Source organism: Gymnodraco acuticeps, unplaced genomic scaffold (genome assembly GCF_902827175.1).
Source record: "Gymnodraco acuticeps unplaced genomic scaffold, fGymAcu1.1, whole genome shotgun sequence".
Taxonomy (NCBI): domain Eukaryota; kingdom Metazoa; phylum Chordata; class Actinopteri; order Perciformes; family Bathydraconidae; genus Gymnodraco; species Gymnodraco acuticeps.
Genome location: NW_022989837.1, coordinates 497,738 through 517,141, shown reverse-complemented (window position 1 = coordinate 517,141; position 19,404 = coordinate 497,738). Strand labels below are relative to the sequence as shown.

Sequence of the window (19,404 nt, the reverse complement as noted above, 5' to 3'; positions counted from 1 at the left end):
AAACCTGTCAATGATACAATAGTGTACGAGATGTAAAATAGCATGTAGCCGTTAGTTGTCTAAGATAAAACCATTGATTGAAACACGTCACGTCACCAAACAATAAGATGGCTAATATGCAGTTAACGCACCGTTATTATCCGTTTGCTAAATTAAGTTATTTCAGGGGAAAACAACACTTTTCTTCATAAGTGTTGTGACGTAAAGCATAACAAACGTACATTCAACGTCTTTAATACACCTCTCGCCCGAATCCATGTAGCTGTTAAAACGATACGACTGACATCAAGAATCCTGTCATGATTAATAATCTGTTGATTTAGGAACAATGTAAACGGAGTCTGGTTTAGCATTAAATGCAATCTACTTATTTATATAAAATAGTTATCACCGCAATAAACCGTATTTAATTTTGTCTTAATGTATATTATTTAATTTCATATTCTGTTCTTGTACATATCATATTCTATTTAGACTTCTTGCATAATTTTTTTTATTGTATTTTTGTAATTGTTGGAGGAGCTCAGGTCAGAATCATTTAAATGGCATTTCTACGCTGTAGTTTAGGACAATATAACCTTTGAATCTTTGAAGAGTAGAAGCAAAACGAAGTATGATATCACCTTGTTGTCTCTTACCCTTACCACACACGTGTCCCGGTGCTCCACAGCCCCGCCCCTCAGCAGCAGCAGCTGCCGGACAGAGGCTATAAAACCGGCTCTCTGATCCGGAGACAGACAGAAGCGGACAGACAGAGAGAGTCAACCCAGAGACAGACAACCAGAGACAGACACCACAGATGGGCCTCAGTAACCACTAGTACTCTTTCCTACTTCCAGACATCCGCACCTTGCACCGCATCCTCTTCCTTAAGGTAGGTTACACATACAATTTAAGTTTTATAACATTAAATATGTCACATTTAAGTTTATATTTCTGCACAACCATGCTTTCATTTTTATTTGTCTTGCTGGGTTATCTTCAGTAGTGTAAAGTACCTTTACTCAAGTACTGTACTTTTTGAAACTTAGTAGGCCTACTTCTACTCCACTACAGTACATGGTGTACTTCTACTCCACTACATGTATCTAATCCCTTTAGTTACTTCACAGATGTGGATGAATGATATGAAATATAATCAAGTGTTGAATCAGACTTTAGTTCCACCTGGAGTAAATCCACCAGCTACCCTGCAGTATACAAAGTCATTCAAACTAGCTGCACCTTTACCAGCTTTGAGAACACTTTCATGATCAATCATTATAAAACATATCATATATATTATTCTGAAATGGACCAATCTGCACAACGACTACTTTTACTGTCGTTACTTTCACTATATTTTGACGAGAATACTTTTCTACTTTCACTTGAGGAATATTTTGAATGCAGGACTTTTACTGTAACAGAGTATTCCTACACTCTGGTACTTCTACTTTTACTCAAGTACAAGATCTGAGTACTTCTACTTTTACTAAGTACAAGATCTGAGTACTTCTACTTTTACTCAAGTACAAGACCTGAGTACTTCTACTTTTACTCAAGTACAAGACCTGAGTACTTCTACTTTTACTCAAGTACAATATCTGAGTACTTCTGTTTAATAGGTATTAATGCATGAAGCAGTTGTATAAGTGCAGACATGCTTTTGTGTGTTCCTTGAAATCCCCAAAGCCTCTCACCGCTCACCTGGAGTTAAGCTCTCCAACCTTCAGCTGCCTCTCCAGGCTGCTTACAGATCTAGATAAGGCCTTAAAAACACAAATAAATGCACATTTACTCATGCATGTTCTCTAATATTCAACACATGTCCCTGCTATTTAAATACATTCTGGCAATGGTTATCCTAGCAGTAGAAATATCTTGGCTGAACAGTCTTTGGACGTCAAACAAATATGCCCTCTGAGGCAGAACACTGGCACACTCCAGCAGGTTCATTTCTCGATCATGCAGCCAGCTCATGCACTAAGCTATCTGAGGTTATCTTGACATCTCACACACACACACACACACACACACACACACACACACACACACACACACACACACACACACACACACACTCTGGTTATTTGAGTCATGGGTAAACCAGATTCTATGTATCAGTGATGGCCTGCAGACGGGACATGCTCTCTCACCTCATGTCTCTATAACCCTAAATATATTGTATGTACTGATGTGTCATTTATAAAGTACTAAAGCTTCTCTTATGATTAATAAATGTGCATACTTACTTATTTACTGACTATGATGGCAGCGTTAGTCCTCCATAATCTGGCTCTTTTATGCAATGCTTTTTAAACAAGAACACAAGTGCCATTTATATAGGATCAAATCAAACAAGATGACAATGTGAGGAAAGGAAAACTTAAGGGCATCCATTTTCTCATTTTATTTCCAGCCACATAATAATAACCTCCCGTTTCTCTTCCTGTCTCTCCTCCAGGTTTCCATTTTCCATCTTTGAGCAGTTTTCCGGAGAAAATGGCAGCGATTCCATCAACCGGCTCCCTCATCGCCACACATGATTACTACAGACGTGAGTCAGGCGGGGATCATATGCATTTATATTACAGTCATTTCAGGGGAATTGGAAAAAGCATTTATTATTGCTTTTCATTCTGCACCTGAGAACAGTATCATTTACCTCCGTTTGAAGCCGGTTTGTGTTAAATTAGACACAGATGAGGTTTTCTTACTAAAGAAAGTGTTTTATTTTTAAGGGCGCATCGGGTCCGTCTCCAGCAACAGCTCCTGTGGCAGCTCTGAGTTCACCGGAGAGGTCATTCCCCACCCCCCAGGTCAGGAGAAGAGAGGAATATTTCATCTTTAAAGTGTGAAAAATGAGGGTCTTTTTGCAGGCAATCTGAGCTCCGTCTAAAATGCATTACATATTTGATGTTTACAGGACTTCAAAGACAAGACTCGGGTCACTGGTGGTCTTCATTTTTTCTACTGCTAAAGCCGCCTCAGCCCAGCGTGCAGAACGAATCGAGTCTCAGAAGTGAGTGTCGAGTTAAACACATTAACATAAATACATTTAAGTTAATCAGGTGAAGTTAAAGTTGTATTTTAAGCTAAAAAGATTAGGGTTAGAAAACTAAACGGCTTACTATATTAAAAATCAATTCAAGCAGACATATCTTTGTGATTATCATATCTTTGCACACTTTTCCTGGTTATTTTGGCACATTTGGATTGCCACTTTAAAACCGGCACAGCGACTCAACCTTTATTCAGATATACTGTATTTAGTTAACGGTAATGTTTCTTTTTTGTATATTAATGTTTATTGTATTGTCCCGACATTTACTAACATTTGGAGAAACTGGGATGGACCTTTTTCACTATGTTCTGATATTTCCTGTAAGTAATGTTAATAACTGTTGATAACTGTACTTCCTGTGTGTTTGCAGGAACAGCTCGTACACAGTGGCTAACGGTCAGGTGACCTGCGTCGCTCGGGAAATGGTGTTTTAAACAGAAAAATCAGCGTGAGCAGCAACAACGGGAAGTCAGAAACACCGAACCCTCCCCCATCCTCCTCCTCCTGAGCCCCCCCACTCTCCTCTCCCCCGTCCTGAAGATGACGATGATGATGGTGTTCGTCACTTTTAGTCCATGCTTTGTTATTTTTGCCTCTGTATAGAATATTTTTATTATGACCAAAAGTTTTAAAAAAAAGTATGTAAAAGTTTTTTCATTATGTGACTTTACACTGTTGATAATAATAATAATTATATATTATTATTATAATAATAATAAAATGCTTTCAATCAGTAACTATTGTTTGTGTTTTGATGATTTTACAAGGCTGCTTTCATTTTTTATTATTGTATGTCTATTTTTTCACAAAAAGTTACATATAAAAGATTTTAAGCTTTGTGATTTTGAAGCTGAAAAGCTAACTTTAGGCTTTAAAGGAACTACAAAACACGGTCAACATGACTTCACGTCACTCACCACTAAGCTAAAGGTGGCTAATGTTGGGCTATAAAGGAACTGGCAGCACGGTCACATGCACTTTCACGTCACCACCGCTAAGCTAAATGGTGGCTAAGTTGGGCTACTAAAGGAACTGCAGCACGGTCACATGACTTCACCTCACCACTGCTAAGCTAAAGGTGGCTAATGTTGGGCTATAAAGGAACTACAGCACGGTCCACTATGACTTCACGTTCACCACCGCTATGCTAACGGCGGCTAATGTTGGGCTATAAAGGAACTACAGCCACGGTCACATGACTTCATGTCACCACCGCTAAGCTAACGGCGGCTAATGTTGGGCTATAAAGGAACTACAGCACGGTCACATGACTTCACGTCACCACCGCTAAGCTACGGCGGCTAATGTTGGGCTATAAAGGAACTACAGCACGGTCACATGACTTCACGTCACCACCGCTAAGCTAACGGCGGCTAATGTTGGGCTATAAAGGAACTACAGCACGAGTCACATGACTTCACGTCACCACGCTATGCTAACGGCGGCTAATGTTGGGCTATAAAGGAACTACAGCACGGTCACATGACTTCATGTCACCACCGCTAAGCTAAAGGTGGCTAATGTTGGGCTATAAAGGGAACTACAGCACGGTCACATGACTTCACGTCACCACCGCTATGCTAACGGCGGCTAATGTTGGGCTATAAAGGAACTACAGCAACGGTCACATGACTTCACGTCACCACCGCTAAGGTAAAGGCGGCTAATGTTGGGCGTGATGACGTTTAGTCATCTCACTTAGACTCTTGTTACCAACTACGGTTTTTGTAAAAAACATACACACAAATACAGGTGTCTTAATGTGTGATGACAATGCTTCTCTTTTAAGGCATGATTTATACCTTAAGTATTAAAATTGTGGAAACAATTATAAGTCATATTTATATCTTGGGTTCTCCAGTTCTATACATTACTGGGAAAACAGAAGTCAAAGTGACCTGCCAACACGTTTCTAAAAACAGGTCAGTGCTCAGTTTCTGAAGACCTGCCAAACATCCTTCCAGAATATCTGCACTGCGTCAAATACTAAATCAGTCCACCTGCTGATATTAAATCTTATCTGGTATGCCAGCAAACTTATTTTAAGAGATATACACTGAGACGCCTCGGACCACTTGTTGTAAAGTATTCAGTGTGTTCCCGTTACAAATGCTGCAAGGAACGATGAGTTTGATGCTTCCCTGCAATATGTTTGTGTTTTTTATTCAAATGCACCACCCGTTTTTTGGATTACTGAGGGAAATATACAAGTGGCATAAAACCTGACTTTATAACGCATTTCTGCAGTATGAACAGGTTGTACAAACCCACGGTACATAAATCCTTTGTAAAAATACCACATAATAATTCACCATTTTGGACCTTAAAAATATTTCATTGCATTACATGTTACTGTTAGACGCTTTTATCCAAAGTGACTTACACACTCAATACTGTGGGCAATCCCCACAGGAGCACTTTGGGGTTGAAGTGTCTCAGGGACACAACGACATGCTGACTGCAGTGGGGTTTTGAACCTGCTACCCCCTGATCCCAACACCTACGCACAACCCACTGCCACCCCCACGCCCGCCTATTAATGATGTTGTGTTGTGATTTGTCAACCGCTTTGAGATGTCCCGCCCCTTTGCCTATCGTTGAATGTGTTGGAGCGCTAGCCAATAGGAGCGTGAGTGTTCCATAGTGATGTCATCATGTACTGGAAGTAAACAAGGGAATCCAGAGAGAAACTCCCTCTGGAGGTAACACAGGGGTTTTAGCCTTTGCGAACCATTTACATGCACTAAAACCTATAGAAGGACACTACAGGAGAGGGGACACCCCACAAAAGCAGAATATGGCCTCTTTAACTAAACGTTTCAAAGGAAAAAGTAAAATAATTGATTCTAAAATCTAGTGATAAAATAGTGTAACATGAAATACTCAGGTAAAGTACCCTGAATGTGTAATTAAGGATACTTGAGTTAAATGGTACTGGGAAGACATGGCACCGCGGTGTAGGTCCTGCAACATGATGGATCGATATGGGCTGATTCTCTGGATGGACTTTTCCGTGAATAAGTCGTGGGGGAACATTTTTTGCAACTTGCTTTTTGACCCGGACTAGGAATAGCCTGAACAAAGTCTGGTTGAAGTTCTGCTTTTCGACAATCTGTCTGTGCAAACAGGAAAGTCAAACAGTTCGTGGTCACATGCAGCATTTAGAGAAACACCACAGGAAGCACATGTTTAAAGTCATGATTCATGCCTTGAGACGTTGATCCAGAGCAGGGGCAGTCCAGCCTGCCCTTTAAAGCCGAGCTATTTTTGGCAGAGTATCACAGAAGCTTCTCAGGTCTAAAAGCGTCTCGGGATCCCGGCCAAATACAATCACTGAGCCAACACGATCCCGTCGGGCAAGTCTTTTTTTACGACTGTCAAGGCACTCTGGGTTTCTGTGTGCAGAGTTTCACGGGACACTGTGAGGACACCCTGGAACATTTTAGGAAACCCAACACAGCTGCAATGATGAGAAAAGCACTGGATAAAATGGAAACATAAACAGAAAACACGAGTGAAGATGTGCATTGTGTGGCTGCAGGAAATAGCAGGATTTATAAGGTTGAATTAAAAACAATATAGTTTAAAAACTTTAATCAGGATTGTTTGATTTGTTGTTGCTAGAGTAGACATACACTATTATTAATACACTGAAACAGTGCTTAACATCACATTTGTTTTCATTTTGAGTTTGATTGCAGGTAACTCATCACCTGTTGGCTGCTATTATGAACTGAGAGCAGGTGTGTTTGCCTCTCAGCCAATCAGATGTGAGGACGCCCTCCTGAATGTTTTAAAAGAGGTGGAGATCTGCTTAACTCAGTTTGATTATTTCTTCTCTCAATGCACACCTTAAACAGCATGAAATGATTTAGCCTGCAAGCTTTATCCGATTCCACTCAAACCCCCTTTCATCCACACGCCCCTTATTTTCAAAATGTCTCTTGTTTTACTTAATCTGGGTAATCCAGTACCACCAACCTTAAACCTTAAATAAACCTATAGTCTTCAAGTTTGATTTGTACGTTAATTAAAACATGTGTTCTTTGCCGGCTTTGAACACGTTTTTGGGCTATTTGCAACTTTCGAAAACTCAAGAAAGTTTGCACATGTGGGGAAGTGGCATGATTAGAATTTTGATGAGGGGGTTGGGTGTGGGCGTGGCCACTGGGAAAGCCACGCACACATCCCGTTTTCAAAGTAAATGCCCCCACCCTTAAATTTCACGTGGACGTATCAAATTTGGTAGGCATATGTAGCATGGTGGGATGTTCAAAAAACCCTCTTGGAGGTATATCGTAAACCCAACAGGACGTCTGCCATTTGGAATTCCATGTTGTTTTTTGGGCGATTTTTTGTTTTGACAAAGACCCCCCGCTAGCAAGTGGTTTCTGAGCTTAAATCTTTTTTTCAACTTATTTCATGGCTTAATAATTAGTCTAGTTAATGTAGGGGACTCGCAGTTAGGGTTAGGGTTGACAAAGCAGCAATTACCTGCAGCCAAGTAAAACGTCTTCTATCAGCTTGAGTAAAATTAAAATAATACATCTAAGTGCGCCTTGATCTACTCAAAAATGCAATAAGTTCTTAATTGGAAATCGCTTTACCCTTTTACTAATTACCTTTAACAGTAATTATTCCATAATCCGAACAAACAAACATATCTCAAGAAATGATAATAACAGAAGACCCAACGCTGAACCCTGATGAACACCAACATATGTATCAACCGTTTTGTGAGGTTTTATCGGGACATCTCTGCATCTTCACAGTACTTCATTTACATATTTTAACGTCATATTACCTTTACAAAATATTGCTCTTATTGCCACTAGTCCGTATTGCTTTAACATTAAAACAGTGCAGCCCTATTACACATATTTGAATCTCAAATGATTTCGGATGCGATATGAAATCTATCCTCTGGTTTCAGTCTTTTTAAACCCTGAATGATCTGCTGTAGTTTTAGATACACAGAGTGAGGATGCACGTGCAGGGCTCAGAGATGAATGGGGCATCTGGGTGAAAGGTAACGAGGCCAAAAGTGACTCTCAATGTAAAGAGTTCCACAGGTTCAGACAAGAGCAAATATGACATCTGATGCTCTGTACTCTCATCAGACTGTGTGCAGGGTGCAGGTGTCGTCCTGTTTTTAGATCTGTATTTGATTATCAGCATGAGCAGACAGCGTGAAACATGGAGGGAGTGCACGTGTCACTGAGGGAGTTTCACTGTCAACACAAAAACTCACCGTGTTGATTATCTCTGCAGGTTTATTCTTGTTTTTTACCTGGAATAAATGTAGGAGTTTTTTCTAATGAATACCCTGAACCAAAGATCTAAAGGTCGGCTTAGGTCTTGAACCTTTTACTGGTTGAGGTTTCCACAAAGAGTGCAAGTGTAGAAGCTGTTTAATGGAGTGGTTCAGTCCTCAATTAGTCCTTAAAGCATAGCCAGTTCCCTTGTTTCTCTGAATGTGTTTTTGGTTGTTATCCTGAAATAAGATCTGAGGGTAACACAAACTGAAGACGGTTTTAACGTTTTTGTTCTAAGACATAAAATACATCAGTAAATACCCAACTGGTACATTTAAAAATGAAGGTTGCTAACAAGTGTTCCAAACATTAGCCACCCTTTAGCTTAGCGGTGGTTGACTGACGCATGTGACCGTGCTGTTAGTTCCTTTATAATCCACATTAGCCTCCTTTAGCTTAGCGGTGGTGACGTGAAGTCATGTGACCGTGCTTTGTAGTTCTTTATAGACCAACATTAGCCGCTTTAGCTTAGCGGTGGAGACGTGATGAGTCATGTGACCGGCTGTAGTTTCCTTTATAGCCCAACATTAGCCGCCTTTAGCTTAGCGGTGGGTGACGTGAAGTCATGTGACCGTGCTGTAGTTCTTTTATAGACCAACATTAGCCTTCTTTAGCTTAGCCCAGAGGTGACAGGGGCAATTCAGTGTTGCAGCTCCCAGACTGTGGAACAGCCTCCCAGCACATATCCGGACTGCTGAGTCTATTGAACTTTTTAAATCTCAGCTAAAAACTCACCTCTTTGCACTGGCTTTTAATACTAGTTGAACATTACATTTTTATATTTGTATGTGTTTTTTATTTATTTATGTTTTATATGTTTCTAGTTATTGTGCTTTTTAGTAATGTGACCGTGCTGTAGTTCCTTTATAGCACAACATTAGCGTCCTTTAGCTTAGCGGTGGTGACGTGAAGTCATGTGACCGTGCTGTAGTTCCTTTATAGCCCAACATTAGCCACCTTTAGCTTAGCGGTGGTGACGTGAAGTCATGTGACCGTGCTGTAGTTCCTTTATAGCGCAACATTAGCGTCCTTTAGCTTAGCGGTGGTGACGTGAAGTCATGTGATCGTGCTGTTAGTTCCTTATAGCCCAACATTAGCCACCTTTAGCTTAGCAGTGGTGACGTGAAGTCATGTGATCGTGCTGTAGTTCCTTTATAGCCCAACATTAGCCACCTTTAGCTAAAGTGAGCTTTTTCCTTCAAAAGTGTTTGGCCTGTTTGAAAATTCACAAACACTAATAGGAAAACCCGTGTCTCTTTAGAAAGATTATAATCTGTTTTTTCAAACCTTTTATCGTGCTGCTGGCAGAGACAGCCAGCAGCACGATAAACAGGTTTGCACACAAAAAACAAAACCAGTTCAAAGACTTCCTGGTTGTACTTCTCTACTTTAATTTCTCACACTGCTTCCTGCTGACCTCTTGTGGTGAATTAACAAAAACTAAATATAATAAATGTGGAAAAATTGAAACGTTTTACAATCTTGGAGAGGAAAAATATGGTCATGTAATTTAGCTTAAAATAAATAAATATATTGCAGAAATTAATTAATATGTAGAGATCCACAGAAGTTGTGGTGTATAGTTCTAAATGCATATTGGCATTTATAAATAAAGGCTAAATGGTGTACTTTTATTCCACTACATGTATTTAATACCTTTAGTTACTTCACAGATGTGGATGAATGATATAAAATCTAACCAAGTGTTGAATCAGACTTAGTTCCACCTGGAGTAAATCCACCAGCTACCCTGCAGTATACAAAGTCATTCAAACTAGCTGCACCTTCACCAGCTTTGAGAACACTTTCATGATCAATCATTATAAAACATATCATATATATTATTCTGAAATGGACCAATCTGCACAACGACTACTTTCACTGTCGCTACTTTCACTATATTTTGATGAGAATACTTTTCTACTTTCACTTGAGGAACATTTTGAATGCAGGACTTTTACTGTAACAGAGTATTCCTACACTCTGGTACTTCTACTTTTACTCAAGTACAAGATCTGAGTACTTCTACTTTTACTCAAGCACAAGATCTGAGTACTTCTACTTTTACTCAAGTACATGATCTGAGTACTTCTACTTTTACTAAAGTACAAGACCTGAGTACTTCTACTTTTACTAAAGTACAAGACCTGAGTACTTCTACTTCTACTCAAGTACAAGATCTGAGTACTTCTACTTCTACTCAAGTACATGATCTGAGTACTTCTACTTTTACTAAAGTACAAGACCTGAGTACTTTTACTTTTACTAAAGTACAAGACCTGAGTACTTCTACTTCTACTCAAGTACAAGATCTGAGTACTTCTACTTCTACTCAAGTACAAGACCTGAGTACTTCTACTTCTACACAAGTACCAGATCCGAGTACTTCTCCCCCCTCTGAAATAAAGTAGTATTTCTGCTCCATTATAAAACATGTATCTGATATATAAACATTAAAAAGGAAGCACACGGTCTGAGTTCGATCGCTCATCGTTTTAATGACTGACATCAGGAGGAGCCCGCGCGGCGCTGCTGTTGGGAAACCACTGGAGCTTTTGTTTTTGTTTTTTTATCGTTTTTATTTTCATAGCGTTGATGCAACACTGAGAAAGCGCTATTTCCAAACAACACAGGTCCCTCATCAGAGATATGTAAGAGAATCTCACCTGGACAGATTTGCATGAAACATACAAATGAAACAGGTTCAACCTTTTTCTTTTGACTTTTGTTTCACATATAATAATAAATATCCATACCTATAAACACTCCAACAAAAAAAGAAATCAAACATATTAAGTCACAGGTACTGGAAAAAAGCTCCACTTTTAAATCACAATGATAAATGTACAAAACAATAGACATCTCGTAGAAATGTCAATGGTGTTTTCCGTTAAATTAAAGTTGGAGATTCAGTTTTTCCTGAGGTTCATGGTTCCCCTTACAAAGGCCAGGAGAGGGGAATGGCTTTTAGGTGAGAATGACAACAGGTCAAAGTGTTCCTTCAGGTACCGGGAGATTTAGAGAACCGGGGAACTCAAATATTCGGAGCACTTCACGTGGTAATAAATGCATTTAGGCCACTTTCTAAAACAGCTGATTCAAGTTGATATTTGCTGGTCCACTTTGAGAAGTTGTGACGCTCCCTTTTACTTAAGATTTCTTTCTTTCTTTTCTTTTTTTAACGCTGGAAGCCACAACAAGCAGCCGACCAGCAATGAAACAACAACAACAACAACAGCAACAGCAACAACAACATAAAGAAGAATCTGCAACAGATCCAAAGGTAAGGATAATAAAATAAATGAGAAAAACGCAAAAGTATTCTGAAAAACTGTACATGTAAACATCACACTTTCACTGAGTCCATAAAAACCAGAATATTGGGGGGGGGGGGGGGGGGGGGGGGGGGGTACAAAGCTTTCACACAGGTTACAGTACGAGCTCCTGCGCTGCTTCAGTCAGTTTCAGTGCAGGAGAGGCAACAGTTGAAATGACGATAAAAGACCACCACCAAGTGATAAGTTTAAAACAAGCAACCACTTTGTTTTTTTTACTTTAAAACAGTGCTGTACCCACATTAGAAAAACACTCTTTGTACAGCTATACATTTATCTGACCACTTTAATCCACGAGCTACCAGGGCATCTTTAATCAACACCAATAGATTACATTGTCCAGTCAATACAAAGAGAAGATCCATCGGGCATTTTCAAAAGTAAACCAAAACAAACGACAACGTGACAACAGAGAGGTCGTCGCCGATCACAGGAACTCCAGCACGAGTAGCTCAGCGTTAAAAAGACGGGTTTCACACATCTGCAAGCTAGGGTTTTTAAAAACGAGACGACGTGAAGTCACCGAGGAGACGAGGAAGACACGTGTGAGGAAACCACGTTCAACTTTAAAATACGTCTGTGAGAGCCCAGAGGAGGAGGAGGAGGAGGAGGGTGATGAAGAGGAGTCAGGATGGTCTGTTTCATAAAGAAAACCTGCTTTTATATCTGCAGGCAACGTCCAAATGATTAGTATGCCAGTAAACGTTTTAGTATGTCCAAAAACAGTCAAGTTGGAGATACATGGTCCCAAGATTTAATTAGATCAGACTGAAATACTCTTGTGTGCATCAGTCAATTCTACAATGAGATACAGAGTTTTAAAACCAGATCAAATGCACGTTCAAGGGTCTTCAACATATTGTGTTGCTGTGATGCAAGACTTGATCTGACTGTTAAAGTATAATTCTGTAAGCAGTATGCACACAAACTAGCATGATGTCCTGGTGCACCTGGTCACATTTTGCAGTAGGCACGCTTTTCCGTCTGCACCCATAAGAAAAGTTCAAATGTGCAATATAATGTAGTTTGTACGTAGGCTACTTCATAAGAGCAGCTGCAGTGTGTACTAAAGGTAACAGAGTATGGGATGTGCTTTTAGCATGGTATGCACAATTAGAGCATCATTTTTTCATTATTAAATATATGCGTCAACATATTTAAATTAGGGCTGCCGATTGTGGCAAAAATCACAATCTCGATTATTTGGGTCAATAATTGAAATCACGATTGTTAAAAACGATTATCCATTTACTTTGAAAACATCAATGTATTGGAGAAAGAAAATGTGAACAGTTTGTTTTTAACAGTTGATTACCCTGAACTTTAAGTTTAACTCAACTGAAAAAAAAAAAAAAAAAGTAATAATAAAAAAATAATCGTTTTATTTCGATTACGTTGTTTTCGTAATCGTTGCAAGCCATAATCGTAATTGCGATTAAAATAATTGAGCAGCCCAAATCCAATCATCCACCTGATAACTTCATCGCTTGTGCTTTAACTTCTCGTGATGTAGTGAATGTTGGTTGCACAATGTAATGGCTCTGGAATAAAGACTCCTTAGTGTTTCTCTGCAGCTTTCAGGTGTCATTTGATTCATTTCATCACAAAGATTTTAGGGCTTTATGTTCCTAAAAATGCTTATTATCTCAATGTCTTCCTACCAAAAGATTGACCTGGACATGATGAGGATAGTTGACCTAGAACATGCAGCGAAAAGAAAGCTTGTACACTGTTTATTGCAGTGATTTTGCTGTCATGTTTAACATGAATGGGCGGCTGTGGCTCAGTGGATAGTGTGCTGGACTTCGAATCAGGGGGTAGCAAGATCGAGTCCCACTGCAGTCAGCATGTCGTTGTGTCCACTTCACCCCAAATTGCTTGGATTGTCCACAGGACTGAATGTATGTGAGTCGCTTTGGATAAAAGCGTCTAACATGTAATGAAATGAATTGAAAGTGCGTTCTGGCTGCAAACATGAAACAAATCAGACTTCATGAAACAGAATGCATCCTGCTCCTGCTTTCCAAACCCGTCTGTAATGAGCTCCATTAGTTTCATAAACACGCAGATTCAGAGCTGCTGTTGTTCTAACCAGTTCTGGATCTGTTTGAACTGAAGCTGACATAAACTCCAAACGAGGTAAAACACACTCAAATCTCTGTGTTTCCGTAATCCTGAGCCATAAAGTGCTTCCAAACTTGCAGAAGATAAATTCATTTCAAATGTAATGCAAGCCCAATCATGACATGGGAATATAAGTCAAGTAAACATGATAATTTAGCTCCAGCTCTAAGGACTGATTCTCCATAAATAACTGATAGATTTGATAAGATTTGTGATAAATACAGAAATATATCTCTCTAAACTTTGACAAATCAACAAGGAGCGAGCCTCGTTTGTCCTTGTTGGAATGTGTTCAGCCTTTGAATCACAGATTGATGTCGGACAAACACTTTTCACACAAACACACAACAGCTTACACGAGAACCACCAAAAAAACAAAGAAAAAAGGGAATAAAAAACACTTTTTGTGCCGAGTGACTCACCGTTAAAAGTGTCTGTTGTGAGACTGTGCTCTAGATATACACACACACACACACACACACACACACACACACACACACACACACACACACACACACACACACACACACACACACACACACACACACACACACACACACACACACACACACACACGCACGCACACACTAGCAGAAAGCTGAGAGAGTAAACTGTGATTTTCTAAGATTGTCTCTTGCTTCTTTTCAGACGTGATGTAATGAGAACGAGGGTTAGACACAGCTGAGGTCAGAGAGTGAGCACACACACACACACACACACCACACACACACACACACACACACACACACACACACACACACACACACATTACTGCGATGCTCAAATGTGCTCCTTTTTCAACCTTAAAAAACACTCACAGGACGATTTCCTTCACACTAAAATAAAAAACAAGACGTGCAACATCGAGTCTCGTTTTTCTGCCAGGTCCCATTTTGACGGATGATCCCAGTTAGCGAGAAAGATCACGACTAACGACAACATTGAATTCGGCTACAATGCTGAACGGGATATCACTTCATTTTTACTACATCTGTACGGGAGGAGATTGTTGGCGAAATACCTTTTTTAAAAACGCTTCTCAGTAAGCACACCATTACTGATTATCTCTTTAAATATTGCACACCGTTTTCCTCTCGTTTCCGTTTAAACAATATATTCATCTCCTTTTCTTTCCCTGCCAAGTGTCTGCGACCTCAAGTTTGCATACCTGGGCTCCTTTTTCCTTTGTGACTAATGAGAAATTGCCCATGATAGAAATATTTGTAATAAAATAACAGAAAGAAAGTCGGGTAATGAGTCTGTTCCTCTCATGTCTAAACATCTGGAAACACTTGTCGAGGTATAGCTTTGACGGTTTGAATATGTAAAAAATGTCTGACTATTTTCATCGACCGCTCTCGACTCTTTTTGTGTGAAGTTTGCACAATTTTCCGCAGCCGTTGAGGTCGACACATCGGTGGATTTAGCAGCGAATCGTCTGCAAAACGCTCCGAATTTGGAGAATGAACTCTACCTAGAAATCCTCGATTCAGACCACGGCTGTGTAAAAGTAGAAACGAGCTAATGACGCTAAATCACTGCTACTAATTTGTCCAAACTCCTGCATTAAAACGAGCCGTCACAATCACAGCTGATTTGAAGTTTCTGCAGGTCTTTCACGTCGCTTCCTGAGACGAATGGAGGGTTTTTGAGAGTGTGAGCTTGGGATGAATGGCTACAGATAAACAGGGCACTAAGGTCAGAGTGAGCCAGATGCATAAAGAAAGGGGGGGTCTTTTGAGTCTCTGAGGGGTCTGGGATCAGTTCTGCTGCAGGATCAGGTTCTCCAGCTCGTCGGCGGAGCGCAGCAGGAAGGGCAGCGGAATCTCGGTACCCGGCGATCAGCTGACGCACCGCCGTGACCTCCGGGAGGCTGAGCTGAGCTGAGGCGCCCCCCCCACCGCCCCCCTGACCCTGGCTGCTGGAGGAGGAGGAGGAGGGGGGGGCCACGATGGACTTCATGCTGAGATCGGTGGGACCTGAAGAACACAGAGACAAAGATTCAATCAATCGACAACGTTGTTAATCCACAGAGGTGGGAAGTAGTGGAGTGTGAGAACAATCTCCCTGGTCCCCGGCTTGAGCTTCAGGCTCCATGTATCTCTGATCCTCTCAAGAATGGAAGTAGGCAAAACAAAAAAAGAGAATTCGTTAAAGATCTAACTTTTTCTCAAAATTCTGACTTTTTCTCAAAAATATGACTTTTTCTAAAAAAATCTCAAAATTCTGACTTTTTTCTCAAAATATCAAAAATCGGACTTTTTCTGGATACTTCAAAATGTTAATAATCCCTGGTCACCGGCTTGAGCTTCAATCTCAGGATCCATGTACTTGTGATCCTCTCCAGAATGGAAGTAGTCGTCACATACAGAGCATCAGCTAGTTCCTGAGCAGTGTCCTTCAGTCACAGAGTGCTCTGCATGTGTGACCATTAAAGAGGGTCTCATCCCTCCACTTACAGCAGCAGACTGTTGAATCCTCTCTATCAGCCTCATTATTAGTTTTCTGATCTCCTCACCGTTGGTCTGCGTGTTCCCGGCGCTGGGCGGCACCCCCCCGTACCGCAGGTTGAAGTTCAGACCTCCGTTGGTCAACAGCTGCTCCTGGGCGAAGGCGGCGCTGGAGATGCTGAAACCAGACGGAGTCAGAGAGGCGGGGTCTCTGGAGCTCGACTTCTCCCCGGAGGACGGTTCATCCTGAGGGGAGATAAAGGATCGGAGGTGAAGACGATGCATCCGAGCCCCTTCCTCTAAAATCAGTGTTTCTCAAAGTGTGGTCCCTTGTGAGCGACCCCTAGCTGTCCGTGACATGTAAATATATCTAATATGTATATATGACCCAATATGTATATATGTTCATTTTAATTCATTTCTTATTTCATAGTTATTTTATCATTTTGATCTTTAATTGTATTCATCTGTTTGAATCTGTGCCGTCTTGTTTTTCATTCTCACCCTGTTGCTGTTAAACTGCTGAATGTCTCCACGGGGATTAATAAAGGTCCATCTTATCTTATCTTATATATTGGTCAAATGTAACATTTGAAATAAATACTTAATAAATTAAGTGTTTTTCAAATTGTTTAAAAATGACTACTCAAGCACTATACTATATAGTACTATAATAATTGTGTTTAATGTTGAATTCTTGTTAAACTTGGGCCTGAAACCATAGTTTTACTGCATTGTATTTTGAAAATCCACAGCGGAGGTTGGTGTCGTACTACATGCGGTGAATTTTGCATTTCTCTCTCAGTAGAAAACGATCTGTGAGTCTGTCGGCTGAACGAATGAAAGCTTGTAGAATCTGCAGTTGGAGTTGTGTCGTTGATTTCATGTGCGAACGAGGCGATACAGAGAAGGTTAAGCTGTCATTATCAGGCTGTAGTTTGTTATAAACTGTTGGAGTGGTGAGCAGGCCTTTTGTTTTTGGATACTTGTGGAGTTACAGTAACGACGAGATGAAAAAAGTTTATCTAAACTGAAACTATTATTTAGAAACCAGATTGTAGGAGCCACATTTGAAGTACTTTTCTGTTTGTTACGGTACATGGTTGTGAGTCACTATAGGTGGTGGGCGTGTCATTGGATTGGTGACGTTTGCTTTTACCTGCGCACTTTGTGATGGATGGAGGGGGAGTGAGCTGGAGAAGGACAATTGTTGTTGACTGCACACACGCATAAAAGAATATACGCATATGGACTATTGAATGTTTGCTTTGGAAATAAAAGGTCAAACTGGATGAAAGACTGAGTCTTTGCGCGTCCACAATGTGTTTCTCTTGTTTCGTCCCTCGCCGCACTTTGTTTGGAATATTACTACCGCGATACAAATCATTAATGGTTATGAGCAGGAGTGGTGACAGGCAGACGATAACACCCCTTGCTGTTAAATACCAACTATGTGCAATATATATATATATGCCGTTAATAACTGTGTAATACCCGGCTGCTAAATCCTCAAATGTTGACAATTATGTAACTTTTTATTATATATATATATTTGTTTTGTTATTATCTCATAACTTAGTACTTTTTAATGCATGTAACATTATGTAACATGAAGCTGTCTGTGGCTCTTTTCTTCTGTAACAACGTAAATGTCCCCTCAGTGGGACTAATAAAGGGATTCTGATTCTGAACTCATGCTTGTTATTTCTTGTCATTGTCAAAGTTATTTATTTTTTGGTTGTTTTGTACAAAAACTATTATTTGTTTACAACATGCCGAACATGATGCCGATGACGATGACCTAATCTTTTATTTTCAAGACAAATGTCTGCTAGAGGGAGACCCGAGAAGTTGTTTTAAGCTTCTTCTTCTTGCCCCTTTTGAACATGACAGAGATGTATTTGTTATAATTATTCATATAAAAAGAAAAACATATGTTTCTGACTTGTTCAATAAATTGACTAATAATAATGATAAGAAAAAAAAGTTAGGTGGTCCATTTGTGTTTTTGTATTGGTTAAGTCAGGGGGGTCAAACTCAAATACACAGTGGGCCAAAAGTAAAAAATGGGTACTAGTGGAGGGCCGGACTGGTTCAATGTTTATTGCAGAACGTATTGAAATTAACTTATTGCACATATTAAACCTGGAACTAACAAAGCTTCAATGATTGCCTATAAAAACAACATTAAACATTAAATAATCAGTTGCATTCATTTCTTATGGCTCTATCTGCAGCAAGAGTCATTTCTTATGATTACATTTTCCACAGGCCAACAACAGCTTCAACAAAACTATTTCCCTCCAAACATGCCCTGTTGTCATGAGAGAGAAAGTGCAGAAGAACATCCATTAAACTCAGTGTGCTGCTCTGTGATGCTAGTTCAGATACTTGGCATCTCATCTTGGGTGCAAGGTCCTCAATGTTTGGGCTCAGGCTCTGAGCTGAGGAGACCCTCAGGATTGAGTGAAGGTGCAATATACCGGTGGGCCAAATCTAATAGTAATTACAAATTACCCTGCGGGCCGAAATTAAACCACCAAGGGCCTGATTTGGCCCCCGGGCCTTGAGTTTGACACACGTGGGTTAAGTGATCCTTTGTATGAATATACACTCTAAAGCAGTGCTTCTCAAACTTTCTTCAGTCATGTACCCCCTGACCGACCCCGAACATTTTTTATCAAAAAAGCCTATACAAATAATTCCAATATAGTGATGTTCCCTCAGTGTGTGATCTATTAACTCCTTTTCAACAAACAGGATATTTTCATTTTCTGCATGAAAAAAAGAACATGACATTTTTTTTAAACTGATTTTTCAACTGAAGTAATATCTGTTTAACAAACCAATGAACAAAATGATATATTATGCAAAACTATCAAATACAATACACAAATTGGACATGTTTATATGAGGACCCCCTTGGTGGTTCTAGGAATATTTTATATAAAATGGTGTTTTTTTAAACTTATTGTACTAAGATTATTTTTGTAATCATGCATGGTATTTTTTTAATTAACTTTTCTTTTTTAAATCTCACGTACCCCCTGCAGTACCGCAACGTACCCCTAGGGGTCCGCGTACCCCCATTTGAGAATCACTGCTCTAGACCCCTGCTGGGTGAAACCGTAGAC

At 40.0% G+C, this 19,404-nt stretch overlaps 2 protein-coding genes across 2 annotated transcripts in view; one reads left to right on the top strand and one right to left on the bottom strand.

Annotated features, from left to right (window-relative positions):
- Nucleotides 1–715: 715 nt before the first annotated feature.
- On the top strand, nucleotides 716–3,783 carry LOC117559089 (pancreatic progenitor cell differentiation and proliferation factor-like). The gene is given in 6 exon segments (XM_034235744.1): nucleotides 716–874; nucleotides 2,447–2,539; nucleotides 2,724–2,801; nucleotides 2,909–3,008; nucleotides 3,417–3,471; nucleotides 3,474–3,783. Coding segments are annotated over 5 exon segments (369 nt in total). The 5' UTR covers nucleotides 716–874; nucleotides 2,447–2,484; the 3' UTR covers nucleotides 3,555–3,783.
- A 9,268-nt stretch (nucleotides 3,784–13,051) lies between these two features.
- Nucleotides 13,052–19,404, bottom strand: part of LOC117559080 (nucleolar protein 4-like) — a 61,777-nt gene continuing 55,424 nt past the window's right edge. The window contains 3 exon segments of the mRNA XM_034235732.1: nucleotides 13,052–15,634; nucleotides 15,636–15,799; nucleotides 16,339–16,516. Of these exon segments, the coding sequence (XP_034091623.1) occupies nucleotides 15,581–15,634; nucleotides 15,636–15,799; nucleotides 16,339–16,516 (396 nt within the window). The 3' untranslated portion in view covers nucleotides 13,052–15,580.